We start from the raw sequence: 25,927 nt of genomic DNA, 5'->3' as shown, positions 1-25,927 counted from the left end.
CTACTACTACTACTACTACTACTACTACCACCACTACTACTACTACTACTTCTTCTTCTTCTTCTTCTTCTTCCAGTACAACTACCACTACTACTAACACCACCGCCACTACTACTACTATTACTAGTAAGTACTATTAAACACTCCTAACTTAGCACTCAATGTCGCCGTTAGTCAACCGACCACGAAACCCTAACCACGTCCGTTGGCCCTAGAACGTAAAAGCTATTTCAACCTGTTCTTACTCCAAATCGGCCATTAGCCCTGCCTGATCGATCAGAATGGTTCGGATCCAGTCCATATGGGCGGATGCCACACACATATGGGCAGAGCCCGAGTCATTTTGACCTGTCACGGAGGAGTAATGGCAGACTTGAAAATAAAAACCGATTGGAATAGATTTACGTTATACTGGCCCAAGGTTGGATAGAATGACAGCCAGTACGAGTTTTCACGCGCGCAAAAGAACATCTCTCCGTTCTCAAAACTCACACATAAAAGCCAGGTCTAACACCACTAAGAACGTTTAAAGATAGCGCCCCATGACCTCTCTCCCCGCACGCAACAAGTAGCCTAATTCTGCCTTACTTACTTCCCAATTAGTTGTGGCGATGGACTGAAAAAAGAATGTTTTCACTTTTTGAACTTACTGCACACAGTGTTCCATCCCGCAACAGTATTGTTCCTGCTCTTGTCGAACATCCACATTTCATAGCGACTGGAATCTGTGGGAATACGTAATAATATATCGTGTAGCACGTACAATGTTCAGATCAGCCGCAACATTTGTATGACCAAGCTTGCAATTGCTGCGTGTACCGACGTACTGCAGCTTAGAATGTTGGATCACTCTTGCTTACATGGCAGTAGCTTCCATATGAATATAAAGCACTTCTATCTATTCATAGAACACTTTTAAATTGCTCAATATGTCTTGAACGTGGGCCTCTAGTTACATCCACTGCAGTAACATAAATGGGTTCCTTGAACTCTTCACTGTCCCATGTCCTGCATCAGACCAGCCTAGTCTTTAGGCACAAATTTCCTAAGTTCATCATTCCACTTAATTCTATCCAATCATCTACTGCGTTACTATCGCCTCTTCTCAGGAGTTTCCAGCTTGATCTCACCTGCATATTGTAGCATTGATAAGTCTAAAATATTTTTACACAATCACTAGTTTGCATTCAGACAAGAACAAAAAAATGACACTGTAAACCCTCCCTTAAGAAAGCACGGAGTTGCGTGCTCAGTGAAAAACAGTACTTGCTCTGATTTAGAAACATTGAGCAATATTAGTACACTGTCTAACTTTTCGAAAGCGCCAACTTTATACAAATTAACAAATTTTTTTCACGCATACATACGAAGCACTATCAGCGTATATTCAAACGACAATCCGGGAATAAAGCGACTCGACTTCGCTGTTGCGTTTCCAGCTTCACCTGCGATAATAACAGTTGCTTAATTCAGGGCGCTAAAACGTAAAGCTATTCCAATCTTTTCTATTCCAATTCTGCAATGATCCCTGCAGAATTGGTAAAAAAATGATCAAACCACCACCCACTGCGCCTATTTGTCACGCGACGTCACGAAAACTGCTATCTGATATTTGATATATGTGCCCACCGATTATGCGTGATTAGAACAAACTAAAGAAAAATAATTCTTATTTTTAATTCTTTCTAATTTTTTTTCTTTTTTTATAATTCTTTTTTAATTCTTAATTTTAATAAAAAGGCGTTGCTTGTCCAATTGCTATAGTTCAAACACTCTCGGGCTGCGCATAGGCGCCGACCACGGGGGAGGCACCTGGGCCCTTCACCCCGCCCCCCCCCGCCCCGGGCGCCAAAGCCCCCTCCCCCTACCTCCAAACACACACACACACACACCTAATGTGCCATTACCATAGGTTTTTCACCCACATCATTTGAGGTTTCTTTTTACTTTCCTCGACCTTTTCACTTGCAATTTTACTCGGCTAAAAGCTTACTGCATCATTGTTGGCGCGGACGTGCACGAATTTTAATTCAAACATTCGCTTTATTTATCCTTATTCAGCTTATTCAGCTTATTTGAGGGCTCTGCTTTATGATGCGGGTGTGAGCGCACTCATGTGCTATTTCCCTACTTCGTGAGGTTTCTTTGCCAGTCGAAAAAAATTGTACGCAATTTTAGTACGTCGCTGAAAACACCGCAATAGATGTCATTTTGGGTGCCTGCAAATTAGTCATTGACACTTTGAAAATTAGGAAAATACTTCTAGAGTGAGCTAATTAATTACAATTACCGAATTGAATCTCAGTAACGAAATAATTACTGGCGGCTACTCTACTGTACTGGAAACAATTTGCACTAGGTTTTCTTCGAGTAACACTACTGCTTTAATTTTAGGTCTTGGTGCATGATAGTTGGGGATCACTGTATAATTCACTCAGTAACCGAAATGAGGCCAAGCCGGATTCACTCGAAATCAGAATCAACAGCACTCATGCGCAGCAGCGCTTGACTCACAGAAAAATAAAAGAGAGAGAGAGGCAGGTTGCAGTTTCGCTGAAATGCGAAGCAGTATTAGTGATAACCAAGTATGCAACAATCAGGCGAAGGAAGATTACACCACCGAGAGGACTCAGGCTGTGAAACTGTACTGTCTCCTACTATCACAGCACATCGGAACATGGTGTCAGAAGTAGGATAGATTTGCGCAAGCAGTAACGCATCGAAAGACGGGCGTCGCAGTGAACCGACAACATGGATTTAGTGAAGCCGCCGCTACCGCTGGTGCTGTCAGGGAACACCGCAAGGAATTGGTGCCTGTTCAAGCAGAGATTCGAGCCGTTCTTGCAAGCAACGGAAACGGCGAAATCACCGAGGTCCGTGCCAGCCAAAACTGCGCTCCTGCTCACCGTTGCCGGAGAGGACGCCGTAGAGGTATTCAACAATTTCCCGTTTTCGGACAACAAAAGCAAACAGGATTGTGCAGCAGTGACGGGAAAGTTGGAAGAATATTGTCGGCAACAGCAAAAGGGGGTGCATGAAGGGTATGTCTTCCGCGCAAGGACTCAAGCTGAGGGGGAGCCTTTTGAGCATTTCGCTCGAGGCCTGAGGAACTAGCCCAAAGTTGCAATTTTGGGGACCTAAGTGATTCTATGGTCCGAGACCAGATTATTTTGGGCGCCGTGAACCCGGAATTGCGAAATAAAATGCTGAAGGTTAAGGACCCTACATTATGTAAAGCCGAAGAAATCTGCACAGCGGAGGAAGAATGTGCCGAGCAAAACAACGCATGGGTTCAAGCGGAAAAACAAGTGGCACCAATCGGAATGCGCAGTTCGAATGCTTAGTGTGCGCAGTTCGAATGTCTGGCACGCGAGGAACTTGCCTCAGGCTCCGCGCAAAGTTACGCTCAACCTGAAACGGAAGTAGCGCAGATCAAAACATGGAGGCAATTCAAAGGTTCAAAGTGCAACCGCATCCACGAACGTGGAGGTGCCCAGCCTTTGGAAAAACATGTTTCTAGTGCCGTGGCGCTAACGACTTTTCGGCTTGTTGTAGGAAATGTCCTCCAATAAGCGCTGTGAGGGACGAGCGCGACAGTTTTCCAATCCTGGATGTTGGCATGAGCAACAAAGCTGATTGGGTTATCGACGCCCAAGTCGCATCCCAACTGGTGTCTCTGAAGCTAGACACGGGCTCGCAAGCCAACTTGCTGCCTCACATCATTCTTCAAAGGCTCAAGGTGAATCAATGTTTGAAGACAAACCCCTCTCTTCTGCTTTCATACAGTGGCAATGTCATCAAGCATATTGGCGTGGCTACGCTACCTGTGACTGTGAACAACCGGAGCGAGTGGTTCGAATTTTTCATCCTTAAGAAGAGCCACCAGGCCATCCTTGGGCTGTCAGCAAGCAAACTTTAGGACTGGTGCCGCGTACTGTGGGTTCTGTTCACATGAACTGCACTGACCAAATCGCGAAGGAATTCCCAGAGTTGTTTCAGGGTGTCGGCTGCCTGGCACGCTCGTACCACATGGTCCTGCGGTAGGAAGCAAAACCGGTGGTCCAGCCGGTGCGACGGGTGCCCCTGGCATTGCGCGAGCCCCTCCGATAAGAGTTGGACAGCATGGAACGTGCAGATATTATCGTCAGTCAGCGAGCCGACGGATTGGGTAAGCCCTTTTGCCGCAGCAAGCAAAAAGGATGGCAAACTTCGCACCAGCATTGATCCCAGGAGTATTAACGCAGGCATAAAGCGGGAGCACTATCAATTACCAAAAAAAGGAGATATTGAGGCAGAGCTCGGAGGACCGAAATTTTTTACGGGCCTCGACGCACACTCGGGTTTTCATCAAATTTCTCTTGATGATGCCACTTCAAGGATATGCACAATTGGAACGCCGTTCGGTCGTTATCGCTTCTTGAGACTTCCCTTCGGAACCGCTTTCGCACCGGAAGCATTTCAAAGAACTATTAATGATATATTTGACCAGGCTCCAGGTGTGCGTATATATATCGACGACATACTCATATGGGGGAGCACGAGGGAAGAGCATGATACCTGCCTCCGTACGGTTCTGAATTTAGCAAGGAAGGCCGGCCTAACGTTTAATGCGCACAAAGTGTAGATTCAGGGTGACTGAAACTGACTTTTTGGGCGACGTGATGAGCCAAGATGGAATAAGTCCGAACCTTGCAATGACGTCACCATTAAGCTCAGCCAAGCGACAGAGCAGGCGTTCACAGAATGCTCGGGGTCGTAGACTACTTCGGCAAATGCATACTTCACTTGGCAGAAAGAACAACGCTACTGAGAAGCCTAATCAAGAAGGACACTGTTTGAGTGGTCTCAAAACCATTGCAACGAGTGACAAGCTATCTGCCGTATTGTAATCAGTGCGCCTCTGCTAGCCATACTTGATCCGACCCAGAAACCAAAATCTCTTCTGGCGCATCACAGAATGGGATCGGGTCAGCCCTGCTTCAGCGGTAAGGTGACAGTTGGCGGCCAGTAGCCTACGCTTGCAGCTTGCAGGGACAACATGGCCACAATCGGCACATGATCGGGGTAGTTGGAGAAGTATGGGAGAGGCCTTTGCTCTGCAGTGGGCGCTGCCAAGATTATTATTATTATTATTATTATTATTATTATTATTATTATTATTATTATTATTATTATTATAATACGCTTCCCGGACAATGACCGAGGCGGAACAAAGATACGCCCAAATAGGAAAAGAGACAATGGCTATAACCTTTGGGTGCGACCATTTCTTTCACTTCGTCCACGGTCGCAAATTTATCGTTGACACCGACCACAAACCATTGCTAGCTATCGCGGCTAAAGCCATTGCAGACATGCCTCCAAGATTACAGCGTTTTTTTCTTGCGCTTATTAAGATACGATTATGTCCTTCACTTTGTCCCAGGGAAACAACTGCTCCTGGCAGATATGCTATCCAGATCGTCGCCCGTCTCTCCCCGCAACGTGGATAACTTCACAGACGACGTCGACGTACATGCAGTGGGCGTGGCTTCAGAGCTGGTGTGCAAGAAAATGTTGGACAGACTAGCCTAATCAACGGCCACTGACCCAGACTTGCAAATTGCGTTGCGCTGCCTTAGGAATGACGAAGAAATTAGTTCCACGATGAAACCGGTTTCCCCTGAGTTATCAGAAGTTCAAGGCATTGTGATGAAGGGGTCAAAGGTTGTTATCCCGAAGCTCCTGAGAGCTGAGATGCTCACTTGTATTCACGAAGGACACTTACGCATAAATAAAGGCAAAGCAACAGCCCGGCGCTTGGTGTTCTGACCAGGACTGAGCGGGGATATCGAAAATATTGTCAAGTCATGTGCCGTTTGTCAACATACGCATATAAGCAGCCCAGCGAACCGATAGTATTTAGACAGATCCCAGAACATGTCTGGTACCGTGTTGGGGTTGATCTCTTCATGTACGGCGGGAAGTACTACTTATGTGTGTTTGATGCATTCTCAAATTTTCTGGAAGCCTAAAAACTACCTGACACAACAACAGGAACTGCCATAAGTAAACTTAGAGCAGTTTTTGCATGATGCGGAATTCCTATGGAAGTCTGCACCGATAACGGTCCGCAGTTCTCATCCTATGAATTTGCCCTGTTCGCATCCAGATACGACCTCAAACATGTGACGTCAAGTCCAAGGTTCCCGCAGTCCAGTGGTCTTAGAACTGAGGTTAAACAGCGCGAAAAAGACGAGGACACAAGGAAACAAATACCACAGACAAGCGCTTGTCTGTGTATTTGTTTCCTTATGACCTCGTCTTTTTAGCGCTGTTTAACCTCAGTTCTAAGTATGAACCAACCAGCCCTCATCAAGATCTCACTAATCCAATGGTCTCGCCGAGAAGGGTGTCCAAATTGTAAAAAGGATCATGAAGAAAACAAGTGAAACGAGGGAGGTATTCTGGCTGGGTCTACTCTGCTATCGTTCAGCCCCTATTGAAGACGGCCGCTCCACAGGAGAATTGCTTCAGGGCAGAAGGTTACGTACGCAGCTGCCAGACTTCTGGTCGTGCCCCAGGAAGCAAGCACTTAGGCGCCAACCTCGGCAATCGTCAAGCAGGTAAGCCCTACCCGAGCTCCAGAAAGATGCAGTAGTAAGAGTGCGGGGAGACATGTGGGACAGCAAGGCTCGAGTGATGGACCTGGTGGCACCGAGGTCCTATCGCGTCTCTATGGAGTACAAGCAGATATTCCGACGCATCCGGCAACACTTAGCCACACGTGAGCTTTTCCAGACGGACTTGGGAGATGAATCCAAGAGCGAAGAGGTTTCCCAGGCGACGATGCCTGTGAGGGCGTTGCCACCACAGCCAACCAAAACTGCGCCATTTCAAGGAACGACACCTGCTTCACAGTCAACAATACTGCCCACGCAAGCGGTGCCAATGCGATTCACCCGGCAAAGCAACCCAATCGTCTGCATGACAGCCGGGATTTCAAACAAGTTTCGTATCTTACTCTCAACTTATAACATTATCCCGGGAAAAGATGTATCGTCAGGTCGCGCATGCGCTCCTGGAATGGCCCTTTCCGATTAGACTGATCAACGAAGCACGTGTGTGTTATCGGGCACTCAACCAAAGCTATATATACCTGTAACCATCCATGAATAAAACCTACTTCTTGTTCTTGTTACATCCATGCTGTGTTGTCGTCACTGCACACCGGAACAGTACTCGCCAGGTGAAAATGAAGTGTACGTATTAAGCACTCATTAACATGCCAAAGAAAACGTTTTTTTAATACCTGGAGACTACGCAGTTCGGAAAGGAATAGCAGATGGCTGCCCGCCGGTCGTTGTGGCAATGCCTGGTTGGAGCTGCTGGGGAGCATGAATTCATTTGCGTATAATAAAAACTGTAGAAGGATCGACATTTGGGCGAGTTGGTACTGGTTGAACATCTTGAAGGGGCAGCGCGAAAAAACGACGACAGAAGGCAGGAACACACAGGACAGCGCTGAACTCACAACTAACTTTATTCGAAGGCATACATACACTTAAGTACACAACCCATAGCCACGTGCTCTCCCATCCATGGCGTCATATCAGTGCGCAGGCAAAAAAACAAAAACACGCGAAACCATTTAATCTAATACTACGTTATGGAGCTGCTTAAAAATTCAAATTCACTATCATGCAAATTTATCGATGGCATGCTTACACAGCGCGACCCTTTTTTTCTGATATAGAAGGCCTCAATAATCTCCCTCGTAGTCTGATTTTTGTGCGTGAAAAGTATTGTGGTGTCTTTATATATTGGAGTGCACCCATGCTCAGAGCAATGCCGCGCGACATGCGAGTAGGCATTACCCGTTAGTGAGCGCCTATGTTCAGACAATCTAATATTGAGGCAACGACCTGTTTGACCGATATATGCGTGACCGCAGGAAAATGGAAGTTCGTACACAACTCCCATTCTACAGCGCACAAACGGGGACAAATGCTTAACAGTACAGCCTTTCCCAGCATGAGTGGAGGCAGCCTGGGCCAATTTCCTATCGATCTTACCACAAATTTTGATCAACTTGTTAGGGGCAGAAAAAACAACCTTTATATCAAATCTGCCTGCTACATTCCTGAGATTATGGGATAGTTTATGCACATTTATCCATATGTGCATAAACTATCCCATAATCTCAGGAATGTAGCAGGCAGATTTGATATAAAGGTTGTTTTTTCTGCCCCTAACAAGTTGATCAAAATTTGTGGTAAGATCGATAGGAAATTGGCCCAGGCTGCCTCCACTCATGCTGGGAAAGGCTGTACTGTTAAGCATTTGTCCCCGTTTGTGCGCTGTAGAATGGGAGTTGTGTACGAACTTCCATTTTCCTGCGGTCACGCATATATCGGTCAAACAGGTCGTTGCCTCAATATTAGATTGTCTGAACATAGGCGCTCACTAACGGGTAATGCCTACTCGCATGTCGCGCGGCATTGCTCTGAGCATGGGTGCACTCCAATATATAAAGACACCACAATACTTTTCACGCACAAAAATCAGACTACGAGGGAGATTATTGAGGCCTTCTATATCAGAAAAAAAGGGTCGCGCTGTGTAAGCATGCCATCGATAAATTTGCATGATAGTGAATTTGAATTTTTAAGCAGCTCCATAACGTAGTATTAGATTAAATGGTTTCGCGTGTTTTTGTTTTTTTGCCTGCGCACTGATATGACGCCATGGATGGGAGAGCACGTGGCTATGGGTTGTGTACTTAAGTGTATGTATGCCTTCGAATAAAGTTAGTTGTGAGTTCAGCGCTGTCCTGTGTGTTCCTGCCTTCTGTCGTCGTTTTTTCGCGCTGCCCCTTCAAGATGTTCAATAAAAACTGTGTTGCGATATGATGTTAACGAGACCTTTCGGCACGTGTGCAACATCGCTCTACCAAATCTTCTATGCTATGGATCCGTTTCATCGGTATTTTTAACTGTCCGTTCCTTGCCGCCGAGATTTTCAACCAGCCACCGCACACTAAGTGAGAAGAAGCGGACCAATCGCAGATGGTGGCACCACGCTCTCCATCTGGTTATCTACTTTCACTGCGCCGACTCGCCCCCATCGAAACAGTCTCCACTTGAGTGTGCTCCTCGCCTCTTCTCAGCCAATTAGATGAGAAAAACTGCTCAATACAAGCAATGCTATTCGCTTTGAAAGCAAAAGAAAGTGACCTCCTGGAAACGAGATGCGAGTTTGATTGGGCTTTTCAAAGAACGTTGCGGGAGACCTCCTGATGCTTGCGTTGGTGGTTACGTAAATTTCAAGTCAGGAGATTGGAATAAAAACAGATTGGAATAGTTTTACGTTATAGGGTCCTGGGGTCCTATAACTGGAAAACTGAATGGTATTTGTCATGCGGTCGAAAGGCGAGGAAGTGGAGCAGAATGTAATTCTAAGGTAAGGTCCGAAGTGAATCATGTAACTGAATATGTAGGCTGCAGTATCAGTGTGGTGGTGCTCTTTCCCGCTCAGATGGGTGAATGTACATAGGACAAATTGGCCGGAGCAGCAATGTAAGTGGTAGGGAGCATGAATTGTCCTTCTACAAGAATGATTAGGCACGTGTGTCTGCGTATTGCCGACAATTCAAGGCGTTAGCCTCAGCTCAAGGAGCCAACTACTTTGTTCAAGCATACAGATGTATCCACTAGATGAGTCGTGGAGTAAGCCCGCAAGTCCTCTGTACAAAAGTGGGAAAAAGAATGATATTGCCAACTACCGCCCTATTTCTGTTCTTTCCTGCATATCCCAGATTTTAGAAAAACACGTACTTTCTGTGATTAATGCATTTGTTGCTAAACATGACCTAATGAGTGTGAATCAGTACGGATTTGTTAGTGGGTCTGGAATACAGGTGCTATTAGAAAATCTCTCTGATTTACTGCACCAAAGCCTGGAAAACAATGAGGTGGCATTTGGGCTTTTTTTGGACGTTAAAAAAGCTTTCAACACAGTAAATCATCAAATTTTAATGTCTAAACTGTATTCATATGGATTTAGGGGTCCTTTTTTGTCACTAATTAAAAATTATCTTCACAATCGCTCACAAGTAGCCATGTTTGGGCCTATCAGCAGTGACGCGGTAAGTCTGGTGTGCGGTGTCCCGCAAGGGTCTATCTTATCTCCTTTGTTGTTCAACTTATATGTGAATGATATATGTGACCACGTGAAAGCATCCACCGTATTCCTTTATGCCGATGACACTTTACTAGTGTCAAGCAACCCTGAGTTTTCATGTGCCCTGGCTAACCTTCAAGAAGACGCTATTAAAGTTAGTGATTGGTTTGCCTCAAACTTAATACAAATAAATAGCACCAAATCCCGACTTGTCTGTTTTCGTAACCCGCACAAAGATGTACCAAGCGTCGCTTCCATATATTTACACCCTTCATATTGCTCTTTCTGCTCTTGTCAACCTATAGCTAGCGTCCAGTCGGTTAAGTATCTTGGTATGCACATAGACAGTGATCTGACGTGGAATACTCATTTGACCCACATTTGTAAGAAACTTAGAAGTGTTCCATGTTTGTTATTTAATTTAAAAACCATGATGCCTTTTTCTATCAGAAAACTAATCGCCCAGGCTCTGGGGTATAGTGTTTTAAGATACGGTATGTGTTGTTTTTCTAACTGCTCTTTCACATGGAAATGTCGAGTTAATAGGATTTTGAAAAACATCGCTACAAGTGTCCTCTACATGCCACAGGAGAATTTACCCAGCAGTGTCTTTAGAACAGCCGGTTTGCCTTCTTTTGAGAATCTTTTTAAACAAATCGTAGTACTTAAATATTTTTGCAGCAGTGCGTACAGGCACATAAATACGAAACTGGTACCGTTGAGACATGTTCCTCGTTATCTTAAACCGAGAGTGCGCACTCACTACGGTAAAGCAACAAGACGCTATTATGTTCCTGCTATATTCAATGAACTACCGGACGATGTATTTTCTTTGTCCACCCGCAAAACACTGAGAGTTGCTGTTCAAGCGTTAGAGAACCTTTAATATGTACTGATGTTATCAGTGCATCTTTGATAATGTGTGATGGTTGTGCCAAATGCACAACCAGCTTCTGATGGAGTTCTGGTGTGGCGCGTAGATTGCCGCGGCTGCCGGTTGTCGCCGCACAAGCCCTCTTGTGGCTTCGGCGCTTCCGTTTTGTATACTGTTCTAACTATACTGAATAAAGATTATTATTATTATATAGCGGAAGGGCACGGGATGTATTAGCCTGCCTTCAATTGGAAACAGGTACCCCGTATCCACTTGTCCTGTCTGTGCTTTCCTCGTTTTGCCATGTGATCGCCTGTGTCGCTATTATTCCTTGATATGTGTTGCAGTCAACTTAGTTGTGACTCAGCGCTCGTCCTGTGTGCTTTCACCCCACCCGACGTGTTGTTCGCACCGTTAGCATTATGAATGCACACCGTCTCGCCCACCTTTCCACTTTAGTACGTAACTCGTGTGACTTAAATGCGCAGTTTCGCAGTGAGGCACTGTTTTAACAAAGCTGCGAACTAATTTTCGTCAGCTTGGCGTTCTCGAGCAAGCAGCGAGATCCTAATAGACGATCACATTCATCTGCCAGCCTCCGTTGTAGTGCCGTTGCGTCCTTTCGTCGTGTCAAAGATATAATTACCTTCCTTTGTATTGATTGTCCTCCTATAACGCTCAGTAAGAGACAAAACTTTGCAATCTGGCAAAATATATGGGACACGAGTTTAGTATTCAATACGCGTAGTCACTATCACAAGGGAAATAAAACGAAGACACAAATAGGCAAAAATAAAAGCCTGACACAACATTCTGTGGTTAGTATTTTTGAAACATACATTGAATATGTGTGCCCTTACCGGTGACTGTGCCTTGTGCTGGTAGTAGGTCATATCGCACCCTTCGACTAGACCTGTCGTTGGAAGTATATCAGTAAATTCGTACAAAATTATTAACAAAATTAAGAAAAATAAGAGGCACGTTATTTGGTACTTAGGATGCATCTGATACACGCCATTCTTGCACGTTGAAGTAATCATTGATGAAATTAGTAATGTTGCTATACTTACGAACTTGTGAGCAGGTACCTGCATGACAGACGCCTACCACATCCCTGCTCAAGAAGTTTGTTTTCCGAAACTGAAAGAGAAATGAGCTCTCTTCAGTACCCCTATAGCGCGTTAGAATATTTCAGTGGTAAGCTATACTATAGTTTTGCAGCATATATTTCCAACTCGTCGTGAAACCGACGCACCATCACCTAAAGCTCTCAGCCACCCCGCGCACGATGCCGCGCCGGACTTCCCACCGCATGACGCAACGCCCTGACGTGAATCTGCCTAACGTTACCAATCACAGAATATCTGCATCGCTTATTGGATACGGACATAATATTTGCGACTCTTCGTTTCTTTTTTTTTTCTTGCGTTGATGAACGTCTCAGAAAAAATACTGAAATGCCTCGAAGCCCTAAAAATTAATTGTAATAGCCTTTCTGTCACCATTTTTGGTTTCATTTCCGGAGAAGGGTATGCATTTTGCTGTCATGACACAATAGGTGGCGACGCCGGAGCAGGACATCGTAACGTTTTCGCAATCATTCGAGCGCGCTCGGTCCCCTCGCTATGCTGGTAACTCGGGTCTCCCAATGAGTAGAAACATGGGAGGTGACCGTAGAGCTTTGACAGTGCTGATGTTACGGCACAAAAAAAAAGTGAAAAATGTATATCAGTAATCCTTTATAAACTCCTGGACGAGTCGGGACACCTTCCTATCGAACGTTCTGTGCCCCCACGGAAGTAGCAGACCAGACAAACGTTCCCCCTGCCAACCTCTCCGCTTTCCCTCTCAATAAACCTTCTTCTTCTTGTTCTTGCTCTTATTATTATTATTATTATTATTATTATTATTATTATTATTATTATTATTATTATTATTATTATTACCTCTCCAAAACACCGTGAACAGAGACGTTGGACGTTATCGAGCTCGAAGAGTGCCCTCCCTGAAGATGCAATGTTCGTACTGGGGCTGTGGTCTGGACAATTATTCAATTTCAAATAAAAACATCGTTTTGTCACATCGCGTAACAGTGCGTGGTGCCTCAATTGCCTAACGATATGGCAGTAGAACGCTTGACGGCTGCTGCAGAAACATCTGACGCAAGCGAATGGTACTTATAATTCTTTAGGTGCCGTGGGTGACTCTTACTCGTTTACAATTTTTTTGGCAAAAGTGCCATAGGGCGAGTTTGTCTCACCCACGCATTTGGGCGCTCTTTCGAGGCGCCGGTAGCGGGCCGGGCTCCATCAATCCATTTTGACGTTCGGTCGATTTCCTTCTGTGAGCACTAGCAAGCCTACGGACTCCGCTCGCCCGGCTGTGATTTCGAGTGTTGCCCTAGTATTGCAGTAGCAGCGGGTTTCCTCAAGGCGAAGTCCAAAGCCCAACACTTTTTACAGCCTATGTTATTATGGGTTCAATCCAATAGCCGTTTCGGTTGGTGAATTGAATTGTGCTTTGAACGTTATGATATTCTCTGAGCAGGATATACATAAGCGAGAAAATGGTACAAAGATTCTGAGAATTTTCTACGAATGCGCATTCGTAGGTGATGGATAGAGGCTCATAAGCTAGCTAAATGAGCGTCATGCTCCGGAAGCCGCTGCGCATTTTGCGACTGAGAGCAAGGGGCACTGACGATCGCAGCTCTATCTCGCGCGCCATATATGGAGGAAAGCGGGAAGAGAGCGCGGGAGGGAAGGGGAGGGGGGCTTCCACTGCGCCAACAAGTGCGTACTTTGCACCGCCCTATCTAGAAAGAGATCTGCAGATGGCTCATGCCTTTCTGCACGCTGTTTTCTCGCAAATAGCGATACATCGCACGAAGGTCACTTCGCTCGCAGCTGCTGCCGCGCTTCATCACAGTCGATGAGCGCGCGTCCGCGCTCATCGACTTGATGTGTTCATGTTTGCTTGTGCGAGCTGACGCAATCCTAGTTAATTCAGTTATGAAGTGACTGTTTCCAAGTTTATACGTCTGATAGAACTACCATTCTTACTTCGTGTAGCTATCTACTAATTTGCTACCGCAATCGATGTTTCGCATTCCCGGCGGAACTGCAGCTTTCTTTTTTCTCATGCCACGAATCCCCCGTTATTACACTATTATAATGATTACATGTCTTAACTTGACAATTATCCATATATTTTGCAGATATAGGCCAAAGAATCCTTGGTGCACTAAAGGGTGCCCAATGTTAGGACTGGGCTAAACAGCCCTAGCGGCGACGCAAGCAGCAAGTTGAAATCCTGAGCGAGTGTTATTTTTTTCTAACACTACCCATCATCATTTACGGCACTATTATAACGAAAACGTACGTTAAATTGACCAATTATCCATTTATCTTGCAGATATAAAGCATCATAAGACACACAGATTTTGCGGGAGTACTCGCCAAAGAATGCTTACGCATTAAATATACCAGTTCTCACCATGATCGAAACCTGGCCCTCTACGCGAGAGACTGCTACTTTCTTTTTCTGTTCATAATTTATTACTTAATTGCGGATGCTTAGCATCAAGTTCTAAGTAAACTCCGATTTGAAAGGTGGCAGCCTACCCTGAACATGTAACTTACCAGGCATGTGAGCCCGTCAGGACGCTTCTTTTCCGGTACATTATTTCCATGACAGTTGTACATGCATTGGTGGACAACTTTCTGTGGAACATAGGGGCTCATTAGTTGTTTATTACACAAAAAATGACCGATACATATAGAAAACTTAACAGCTCCGAAACCTCTTGGTTACAGAGGCTTACATCGCATAGTCAAAAACGACGTCGAAGCGATCGGGAGCGTCACAGTCGACAACGTCGATGCAACATTGACGTCACATACTCGTTGCTTTTCTTAGATGGTAGCTCTTGCCAATCACTGCCACCAAGTACCCGATATAGCAGCACTGCAAATGTACAGGGGACAAAAAAGTTTTGCTCAGATATTGCAGGTGGCACTGCGTTATTTAGGTTGTGACATCAGCTTAGAAGTCTTGGTCTCCGAGTTATAGAATCCGCTGTTGGAACCTTCAAAACAAGTCGCCAAGCTAGAAAAGCAAGAAGCATTTTAACACTGCCACTGCCTCCTCCCCGTTCGTTTCGCCTTTACTTTACACAAATGTTGAATTTCAAAAGTGGGGTAAATAAACTTGATAATAAAGGTAATCTCAAAAGCCATGCTGCTGACATGTCGGGAAGGTAGGTTCTTGGACGTTGTCCTGCTAAACAGCGGAAATAGAACATGAGAATGTTTTAGCCAACTTCGCGAAACTAATTGCACTCATCGCAAGGTAACCTTACCCTGACAGTGAACAAAATATACAAAAATGAACGTGATGCAACGTGATTGAGTGAGAAAATGTTTTCAATTATCAAATGTTGGACCGGCTCGAACAAAAGAAAAGTTGACATCGGCTTTTTGCCAAAGAGCTTCAATCATATTCTTCCATAAGCCTAGGCATGTGCACTAATAAAAATCTAGTCTATGGTTAGACATTTGTAGACGGAGTGCAAAAATATCTCCATTCATTGTGTAATCAACTATAAAGGGTGGAGGGGGGAGGGTGGTATTACTATATCATACAGAAAGCAAGTCAGCTACTATGATAAAGAAGATAAGGTCATGTGGTATTTAGCTAAGCAACACTTTTGTTGTTTCATTAACACAGCATCTATAATTACTGTTTCAATGCTTTCGTTATGATTTTTTTTTAATTTCTTACGTAAGATTGATGTTTTATTCTTCGACCGCAGCTCCCATCCTCAACCAACTACAGTATAACCGATGGCTACTAGTCGATGTTTCAGTAGTGCTGGAGCACAATTATATGAGTAAACAGCAGAATAGCGACAACCATATAGTGCATATATACGGGAGGTACCACCTACGATGATGATGATGATATGTGGTGTTTAATGGCGCAAGGGCCAGGTGTGGCCAAAGAGCGCCATGACAAGTGGTGATGTTGACGATGTATTATGGAGATGTGACTTGGCTGTAAAGTGGCCTAAAAATAGTTGCTGTAAAGTGCATAAAATCTACGTGATATAAAATTATGGCGATGACTAATGACGAATACTGTGAAGATTAAAATCCATCGTAAAAGAATGATGCATTGTTTAAAATATGCAAGACGTTAAATTGCTTACAGCACTACAGCCTCGCCAGAGCCCTTGAACCACAAGGGCCTAGAGGCATGTGCTTATTCAAAATGATTATCGCAGCGGCATCCTCTGAAGAGAGGAGGCGCTACGAACATGTGGGGCTAATAACATGCAACACAACATCGCTCAAAAAACCTAAGACGGCGTTGGTGTCAAAGATTGGTTCTGGACCGAGTAACATAACAGGATGAAGGGGGATGTGGTGCCTGTATGCTAAGAGAAAATGTTTTTTTCTTTCGGGTTCGGCTTCCCGACACTCCAGTAGGACGTGGAGGACGGTCAGCCTCTCCCCGCATCTACCACAGGTTGGAGGCTCGTTTCCCGTGAGTAAGAAGTTATGTGTGCCAAAAGTGTGTCCTATTCTTAGACGGCAGAATATGACATCTGTCCGGCGGGATTTTGTTACAGGAGGCCAGAAACCTAATTGTGGCTTTATTACATGCAGTTTATTATTTATTTCTTCGTCCCACATGCGTTGCCAGTGGTTTCGTAGTTTCCTTCTTAAGAAAGCCTTCAGGTCTGTGACAGGGACCAAAGCAGTAGAGTTAACTGCATGCGATGAGATTGATGTGGCCATCTGGTCGGCTAGAACGTTGCCCTTGATGCCCCTATGTCCAGGCACCCAGCATATGATCACATGTTGGTTAGATATATATGCTTTGCACAGTGCGGAGTAGAGTTCAATAAATACTGGATTTTTGTGATTACAGAAAGACATCAAGGCCTTCACAACACTGAGGGAGTCCGTATATATAACTGATTTCGGGAGTTGTGATTTGTTTATATGCTTTACGGCCGAGAGCAGTGCGTAGGCCTCAGCCGTAAAGATACTAGTTTCCGGGTGCAGTATGTCGGATTCCGAGAAGGATGGACCGACGGCTGCATAGGATACCCCGTCGTGTGACTTTGATGCGTCTGTGTAGAACTCCGTGCAGGAGTATTTGTGCTGGAGTTCCCGGAAATGCATCTTGATTTCAATCTCTGGAGCATGCTTTGTGACTTTCACGAAAGATATATCACATTGTATAAGCTGCCACTCCCAAGGAGGTAGCAGCTTGGCTGGATGCATTAGGCGAAGCTCGAGGAGTGGAACGTGCATTTCTTCACTAAGCTCCCTCACTCGAAGCGAGAAAGGCTTTCTTACAGAGGGGCGATTATGGAAAAGTGTAGTGCAGTTCATATCGTTAACAGTGTTAAAACATGGATGTTGATGATTGGATTTTATTTTAAGGAAATATGTAAGGCTGATATAAGTTCTCTGTAGATGCAGGGACCATTCATTTGATTCCGCGTATAAGCTTTGAATCGGGCTCGTTCTGAAAGCGCCAGTGGCTAACCGGATACCTAGATGGTGAACAGGATCTAGCATCTTTAGCGCGCTCGGGGCGGCAGAGTGATAAATAACGGCGCCATAGTCTAGTCGCGATCGAATCAGGCTTTTATAGAGATTCATTAAGCACTTCCTGTCACTACCCCATGTAGTCTGGGATAGAAGTTTGATTATGTTCATTGTTTTTACACATTTTTCTTTAAGATTTTTAATGTGGGGGACGAAAGTGAGTCTGTAGTCAAGTATGACACCTAGAAATGTGTGTTCTTTGTTAACAGGTATCTGTTGTCCATGCAGTTCTATGCAAGGATCTGGGATAAGTCCTCTCTTTATTGTAAAAAGAACACAAGAGCTTTTGTTAGGATTGATCTTAAATCCATTCCTGTCTGCCCACATTGACACTTTGTTCAGGCCATGCTGTACCTGTCTCTCGCAGACTGCGAGGTTACAAGATTTGAAAGCTATTTGAATGTCGTCCACGTAAACATAGTGAAAGATGGCGGGTGGTAGTGAAGCACGAAGCGTGTTCATCTTCACGATAAAGAGCGTGCAGCTAAGCACGCCTCCCTGGGGTACACCAGTTTCTTGTATGAAAGGACGTGACAGTACATTGCCGACTTTTACCCGGAATGTACGATTGGACAAGTAGTTTTTTATTATGTTTAGCATATTGCCATGAATGCCCATTTCTGACAAGTCTCTTAAGATGCCGTAGCGCCACGTTGTGTTATAGGCCTTCTCCATGTCGAGGAATATGGATAAGAAAAACTGCTTGTGTACAAATGCGTCCCGGATATTTGCTTCTACACGTACAAGATGGTCAGTCGTTGAGCGCCCTTCTCGGAAGCCGCACTGATAAGGATGAAGCATTTTGCTCTGTTCAAGGAAAAAGATGAGTCGCCGATTTATCATTTTTTCAAACACCTTACAAATGCAACTTGTGAGGGCTATTGGGCGGTAACTTGCCACTGAGGAAGGGTCTTTTCCTTGTTTCAAAACAGGGACCACAATGGCTTCCTTCCACGCGGTTGGAAGGTACCCTGCATCCCAGATGGTGTTGAAAAGTGTGAGTAGTGTAACTTGCGTATCCGTGTGTAAATTTTTGAGCATTTCATACATGATTCGATCCGATCCTGGTGCGGAGCTCTTGCATGCGCTCAAGGCAGCTCTCAATTCAGCAATACTAAAAGGACGGTTGTAAGGCTCATTCTCTCGACCTTTTCTTGTTAATGGCTTACGTTCTTCTGTTTGTTTGTATTTCAGAAAGGATTGTGTATAATTTGTTGCACTTGACACGCTCTCAAAATATTCCCCAAGTGAGTCTGCCTGATCTTGTAGGGTATCGCCTTCTGTGTTTACCAAAGGGAGTGCATGTGCTTGTCGCCCTCTTATCCTATTGACCCTGTTCCAGGCTTTCGCCTCATCTCTGAACGAGTTAATACTCGATAGAAATTTCTGCCAACTTTCTCGTCTGGCCTGTCGGCGGGTTCGCCTGCCTTCGGATTTTACTTTTTTAAAGTTGACTAGATTCTCTTCAGTGGGAGAAGCGCGTAGCAACCCCCACGCCCTGTTCTGTTTTTTACGAGCGATCCTACAATCGGCGTTCCACCATGGGACACGCCGTTTGCAGGCCAAGCCTTTTATTTCTGATATGCATTTAAATGTGACATCTATTATGAATGCTGTAAAAAACTCGACTGCAGCGTCAATTCCTAACGAAGACAGGTCAGCCCATGAGATACTAGTTAGAGATCGAAATTTCTCCCAATCTGCTGTCTCAATCTTCCACCTAGGAGCGTATGGTGGATATTCGTTTTCTTTATATGATCTTAGCAGTATAGGGAAGTGGTCGCTACCGTAAGGGTTGTCGGTAACTTCCCATTCAAGTTCAGGCAGTACAGACGGGGAGACTATACTAAGATCTAATGACGAAAAGGATCGGTTTGCAAGAGAGTAATATGTGGGTTGTTTTTTATTGAGAAGGCACGCTCCAGAAGAAAAAAGGAACTGTTCAACAAGGCGACCTCGCGCATCTATACGAGAGTCGCCCCACAGGGAGCTGTGCGCATTGAAATCGCCAAGAACAGCATAAGGTTCTGGCAATTGATCGATCAAGGAGTGAAATTCATGTTTGTTCAGTTGGTAATGCGGGGCTATGTAAAGGGAGCAAGTGGTGATGAGTTTGTTTAGTAGGACAACTCGAACCGCCACTGCTTCAAGGGGCGTTTGTAGCTGTAAAGGTTGACACGCAATACTTCTATGAGTAAGAATCGCAACACCACCCGATGATGCGACGGCATCATCGCGATCTTTGCGAAACGTAACATACGTACGGAGAAAGTTTGTGTGTTTATATTTTAAGTGTGTTTCCTGTAAACACAGCACATTTGGATTGTGTTGGTGGATTAGTTCTTGTACATCATCAAGGTTTCTAAGGAGACCTCTGACGTTCCATTGTATGATTTGTGTATCCATATTTAATGTAAATTAGTGCTGTGTGTACGGAAACGGAAAGATGCCTTAGGTTACAGAGCCCTTTCGAGGCCCTGTAATAGGTGTTTTGTTCTTTCTGAAGCGTTCGAGCGATTCTCGACGCTCCTTAGGCGTTTGGTGCGCCTTGGGGACAGGTGTAGTGTCCATTGCCTCTTGTGAGGCTCCGGACACGTGCTCTTGCGAGCGAGAGGTTTTCAGGGGGAGTCCCGCCTTGGAGGGCAAGACCCCTGCGCCCACCAGCCCGGAGGTCGATGGGGCTCCCTGAGGGATTTCGCTGTGCTGGCCGTTGCCAGCGCTGGAGGGGGCCTCGGAGGTTGGGGCAGCCTCGGCTGCGCCCACCTTCGGGGTCGATGGCTCCGTCTGCTCGGTTGGCGGAGCAGCGCTAACTGCAACCACCGTGGGGGCAGATGGCGTGACTGCCGACTCACTGACTGTGGGTCGGGCAGCCACCGGAGGCCGTTGTGACGCTGCCCCCTGACGCGCCACATCGGCAAAGGTTTTCTTTGGCAGGTATGCTACCCGCCTTCGTGCCTCTTTGAACGATATATTCTCTTTTACTTTTATAGTCACAATTTCTTTTTCCTTCTTCCAGGAGGGGCACGACCGCGAGTACGCGGCGTGGTCCCCGTCACAGTTTACACAGTGTAGAGAGTTCTTACATGCTTCAGTGGCGGGTTCAAGGGCACTGCATTTGGTGCATGTTTGGCGGCCTCGGCAGCTCTGCGAGCTGTGGCCAAAATGTTGGCATTTGAAACATCTCAAGGGATTCGGCACATACGGTCTTATACGAAGCTTGATGTACCCGGCCTCGATTGACTCGGGCAGGACAGTGGAGTTGAAGGTGAGTATTAGGTGTTTGGTCGCAATTTCTTTTCCGTCTCGCCTCATCTTAATTCTTCTGACATTTATGACATTCTGTTCGCTGAAGCCCTCCAAGAGCTCAGCCTCAGTCAGCTCCAATAAATCATCATCGGAGACTACGCCACGGGTGGTATTCATGGTACGATGAGGAGTTACTGTTACTTTGGCGTCACCAAATGAAACTAGATTGGGTAGATTTTCATATTGTTTCTGGCTGCGGAGCTCCAAGAGGAGATCGCCGCTTGCCATCCTGGATGCTTTATAACCTGTACCAAAAACTTGGGTAAGAGACTTGGACACGAGGAATGGAGAGATTGTTCGCACGGGTTTGCCCGGTGTTTCAGAGTGCACTACATGGAAACGAGGAAAAGTTTCTTTTTGGCGGGCAAAAAATTGAAAGACATCATCGGTGCGCCCCCTCTTGAGGGAGCGATCAGGTAATGGGGGAAAGAAGAAGCCATAAGAGATTGTAATTTCGGCAGTAACGCCAGCCACCCACCGTGGAGTCCTACAAGGGGACGCTGCAGGATCCGTAAAACACGGCCTGCAAACGCCAGCAGTACGTTACCACTATAACCAAATACGAAATAACCTAGTTTGGCTATTCACACAAGGTTAACCCTTGTTGCCTGGAAAAATTGGAAGTAAGTGGAAGCTAGGAGAAGACAGGAAAGATAAAAAGTGAGAGAAAGACGAAGATTAGAGGAAGAGAGAGACAGGAAAAGGCAACTACCGATTTCCCCCGGGTGGGTCAGTCCGGGGGTGCCGTCTACGTGAAGCCGAGGCCAAAGGGGTGTGTTGCCGCCGCCGAGGGGCCGTAAAGGTCCAAACACCCGGCATTGGCTCAACCCCCAGGATCCGCTTTTACCCGGACACGGCTAAGCCGCGCACGGCTACACGCGGGAGGGTCCAACCCTCGTGTGCTCGGGTCCGTGGTGTCGCAACACACCAAACGACTGCTGACGCAGACGCCCCTGCGGGGACCACCTACGAGGTCTGTTAGAAAATATCGTACCTTATTTTTTTTTGCGAACACCTGATGGATATGAAACAAGTGCACTTGCATCAGCCGACCTTCAACCTTCGTAAGCATGGGCGAATTTTTTCCCGCCTGCCGATAGCGTCAGTCGCTGGGACGCAGCGTTGGGTGAAGTATAGTGCGCAGTGCTCTCGTCGGTTTTTTATTGCAAGGAAAATGGCGGAGCGACTGGAGCAGCTCTAGTGCATCAAATTTTGCCAGAAACTGGGCGACAGCCAAGTTAAAACCATTCGGAAGATTCAGACGGCTTTCGGTGACGATTCTATAAGCAGCACACAAATTAAGGAGTGGTACAAACGCTTTAAAGACGGCCGCACTTCGGTGGAGAGCGAGCCACGCTCCGGTCGGCCGTCAACATGCCGAAATGACCAGGTCACTGCCCAAGTGAACGCTGTGGTGATGCGGGATCATCGTGTTACTATCCGAGAAATTGCGGAATAGGTAGGCATCAGCACTTTTTCTGCGCAATCCATTATGACCGAAGATTTGGCCATAAAAAGAGTTGCGGCGAAATTCATGTCGAAGCTGCTCACTATGGAGCAAAAGCAAGTTCGTGTTGTAGTCTCACAGGACAGGCTGGATTCCACAAACAGTGACTCCGACTCCATGAACACCATAATCCCTGGTGACGACCCTTTGGTGTACGGGTACAACCTGAAAACCAAATTCCGGTCGTCACAGTGGAAGCATTTTACGTCACCGAGGCCAAAGAAGGCCCGCCAGGTGCTCAGCAACGTCTAAGTGATGCGCACTGCTTTCTTTGACTCCCGCGGTGTGCTACACGACGAGTACACACTACAGGGATGTCCTCCGTCACCTATGTGACGCTGTGCGGCGCAAGAGACCGGAGTTGTGGTCAACAGGAAATTGGCGGATCCATCACGACAATGCCCCTACACATTCCTCGCACTTGATTCAGACTTTTTGGCGAAAAGCCCGATTCCTTTAGTTCAACAGGCTCCTTACTCGCCTGATATGGCCTCCTGCGACTTCTGGCTGTTTCCCAAAATCAAGAGGCCATTGAAGGGAGCGCGATTTCAGACAAGAGAGGACATTATGGCTGCAAAGACAGCTGAGCTAAACTCCATTCCGAAAGGGGCCTTCTCGGAAGGCTTCCAACAATGGCAGCATCACTGGGAGAAGTGTGTGGAGTCCCAAGGAGACTACAGTGAGGGGGATTAAGTTTACAACGCTCCAGTTACCCCAGTTTTTTTTCTTCGGCCAAGGGTCGGATACTTTTCTAAAAGTCCTCGCATTTACCAATTGCGAGAGCGCCTACAGAATGCTAGATTACCTCTACTAGAACAATGCAAAGCATCTCTCTTATAATTTATTCGATCATATGTCACAAGAGGATTTATTGAGTTCACCAATAAACGCTGTCAATGTGACAGACACCCCAGAGTGTAAAATCTGGTATTGGCATTTTCTCCACGGCTATAGACTGGTCATTCTCAATAGGGATTCCGGACTACTTATGTGTATATCTAGTTGAATTTATAGCGCTAATATTAACCCTCCGTTAAGAAATGTTATCGCACTTGCTTATGCGCTTGCAAGTTGCGCTTGCATGTTGCGCTTGTTATGCGCTTGCATGACACGAAACATGCTAGCATATAAGCAAGTGTGAAGATACACCAAGTGGCACTTCTAAATCTAAATTCATTAATGTTGAGAGTTGTCATAATTACACACTATTTATCCTTATGCTCATTCTTCACAGCAAATCACTGTGCTCTTCTTTCACGTATGTTTCATTTGCTAGTGTCTGCTCACATGGGGTAATTAGATTGGCTTAGGTGCCGGGCCGTGAGGACTTATTTATGAACGAAATGACCGACAGCCTGGCGAGAGCGGCCCTCAGTTGCCGTGATACTACACGCCACAAATTTGATAACCACTGGCTGGCTCAGGAGGCGCGCGGTTGCACAAGAATTCTTATACCCAGATATAGTGAATTTCTGATAGTATTGACCCATCCTGTTGGCACAAAATTTATTTCATTCAAGAAAATACTGAAGTAACTTTCACCCAATTAAACTAAGAGCCTTAAACATTTATCGAGTCTGGGCTGCTAAGGCGCCCTCCTCCGTTTGGGTAATTCGTGACGACGATGAGACAATGGAGCATTTTAATCCGATTTACATTCTTAGGGTACTTCAAGGACTTTCCGGAGTCTGTCTGTCTGTCTGTCTGTCTGTCTGTCTGTCTGTCTGTCTGTCTGTCTGTCTGTCTGTCTGTCTGTCTGTCTGTCTGTCTCTGTCTGTCTGTCTGTCTGTCTGTCTGTCTGTCTGTCTGTCTGTCTGCCTGTCTGTCTGTCTGTCTGTCCGTCCGTCCGTCCGTCCGTCCGTCCGTCCGTCCGTCCGTCCGTCTTCCTTCTAACCTGGGTCACTCTGTAGTCCATGGTCAAATGCTTAGAGCATCGGGTGGCCGCGCTGAGGGCGCAGGTTTCAAAACCCATTATGGTACCAGTGTCAACTCGCCATTGCTGGAAGCAAGTTGTAACTCGTCGGGCACAGCAAGCGACTAAAATCAAGGTGCCCCGGTAGTGCTCTATACAAGAAAGTTATACGGAATTTGGCGATCGAGTCCGTCACGCTACGTCTATCGCCCCACGTTGACGAATCGTTAGGGCACAGCAGTGTCGGAGACGTCTGCAGGGGTCACGCAACACACAATGGAGAAAACGTCACCGTCGCCACCATCTACGTCAGGCCCGTGGCCACCGAAGATGTACTGCACTGATTCATATTACTATCCATAATAGCTCACACCAAGACTGCCTTCCTACCTTGCTACGACAACGTTCGCGAACGAGATATGCCGCGAGCCGTCTGCGGCGGCTTCAACATCGACCTCTTAAAGCTCCGAAACGCGTGGTTTACGTAGTACGTGAGAGGTTCCGAGTGGGCTACCCTCGACATGCTACTGAAGGCAAGGACCAGCACTGTTCTCGACCATATCTTTGTCCTCGGAATCAGGCAATGTAGACTTCAAACGTACGCATCGTACTTCTCTATCCATCGCACTTCGCTCGCCGCCATCAGCGACAGACGAGAACGATGCGCTGTGGTCTACTAGAGCTGCCGAACCGTTTGATATTTCCACTGAAACTGTACAGATGTATAGAGCATACATGTTGTCGGTACATATTCAAATGTACATTATTGTGTTTAAAATGTATACAAAAGAAAAAAAAGCTAAGGCAACATAAGAATCGATTAACATACTACAATTAAATATACCACACATCCCGGTCTCTGTCTCCTTAATTTCTCCATCACACGAATCCATCATGTATAATCAGTAATTACACACCTGTCGCAAGGAACAACGCTAATCCCGTTACCGTCGTCAATCATCTCGATAGTATGAATGCACCGCCAAATTTGTTCTTATTCTGTCGCCGTTTTTGTCTTCCTTTCGTCTTCGTACTGTTGTTCATCATGATCCGTTACCAAGCAGATAGGCTTTTCATATGGCTGCCTCTGTTTATGCACAGCTTTCGGCAGTTTCGCGATATTTAAATTGGGTAATCGCAGAAAGAAACAAAAAAAAGGATCCGATTCCGAGCTATATAAGAATTACTTACCGAATTGCTCTTGTAGCGACCATAATCGTGGCATGCACCTACTAGACTTGTCGAGAATTGTTCTGAAAAAGATTAAGTTTTATGCTTTGATGAAAAGTCGCACGACGTAGCTTTACCGCCATCTGCGAATATTTTATGTGCGCGTCCGTGAAAATTACCTGCAGGCCTGCACATTCCGTTCCAGCATGACCCTGTCAGCGTAACAACTGGTTTATGTGTTATACGTTTTTCGTACCACTCTAACTGTGAGGACAAAAAGAAAAAAAATTACGCAAATCCAACACACATGTTTGGTTATACAGGGTGTTTCAGCGAAAACTTTCAAAAATCTTTAAAAGTTGCCTGTGGCAGAT

At 45.8% G+C, this 25,927-nt stretch overlaps 1 protein-coding gene across 3 annotated transcripts in view; it reads right to left on the bottom strand.

Annotated features, from left to right (window-relative positions):
• LOC142575976 (uncharacterized) overlaps nt 1–25,927 on the bottom strand; it is a 76,494-nt gene that overhangs the window by 17,278 nt on the left and 33,289 nt on the right. For all 3 annotated transcript variants that reach the window (XM_075685837.1, XM_075685839.1, XM_075685838.1), the window contains 6 exons: nt 25,733–25,817; nt 25,575–25,636; nt 14,677–14,757; nt 12,106–12,175; nt 11,896–11,948; nt 651–725 (listed from right to left, as the gene is read on the bottom strand). In XM_075685837.1, coding sequence (XP_075541952.1) covers nt 651–725; nt 11,896–11,948; nt 12,106–12,175; nt 14,677–14,757; nt 25,575–25,636; nt 25,733–25,817 — 426 coding nt within the window. The remainder of the gene's footprint in view (nt 1–650; nt 726–11,895; nt 11,949–12,105; nt 12,176–14,676; nt 14,758–25,574; nt 25,637–25,732; nt 25,818–25,927) is intronic.

Source organism: Dermacentor variabilis, chromosome 3, assembly GCF_050947875.1.
Source record: "Dermacentor variabilis isolate Ectoservices chromosome 3, ASM5094787v1, whole genome shotgun sequence".
NCBI lineage: Eukaryota > Metazoa > Arthropoda > Arachnida > Ixodida > Ixodidae > Dermacentor > Dermacentor variabilis.
The sequence above is the reverse complement of the archived record's forward strand: the minus strand, read 5'-3'. Positions and strand labels throughout refer to the sequence as shown.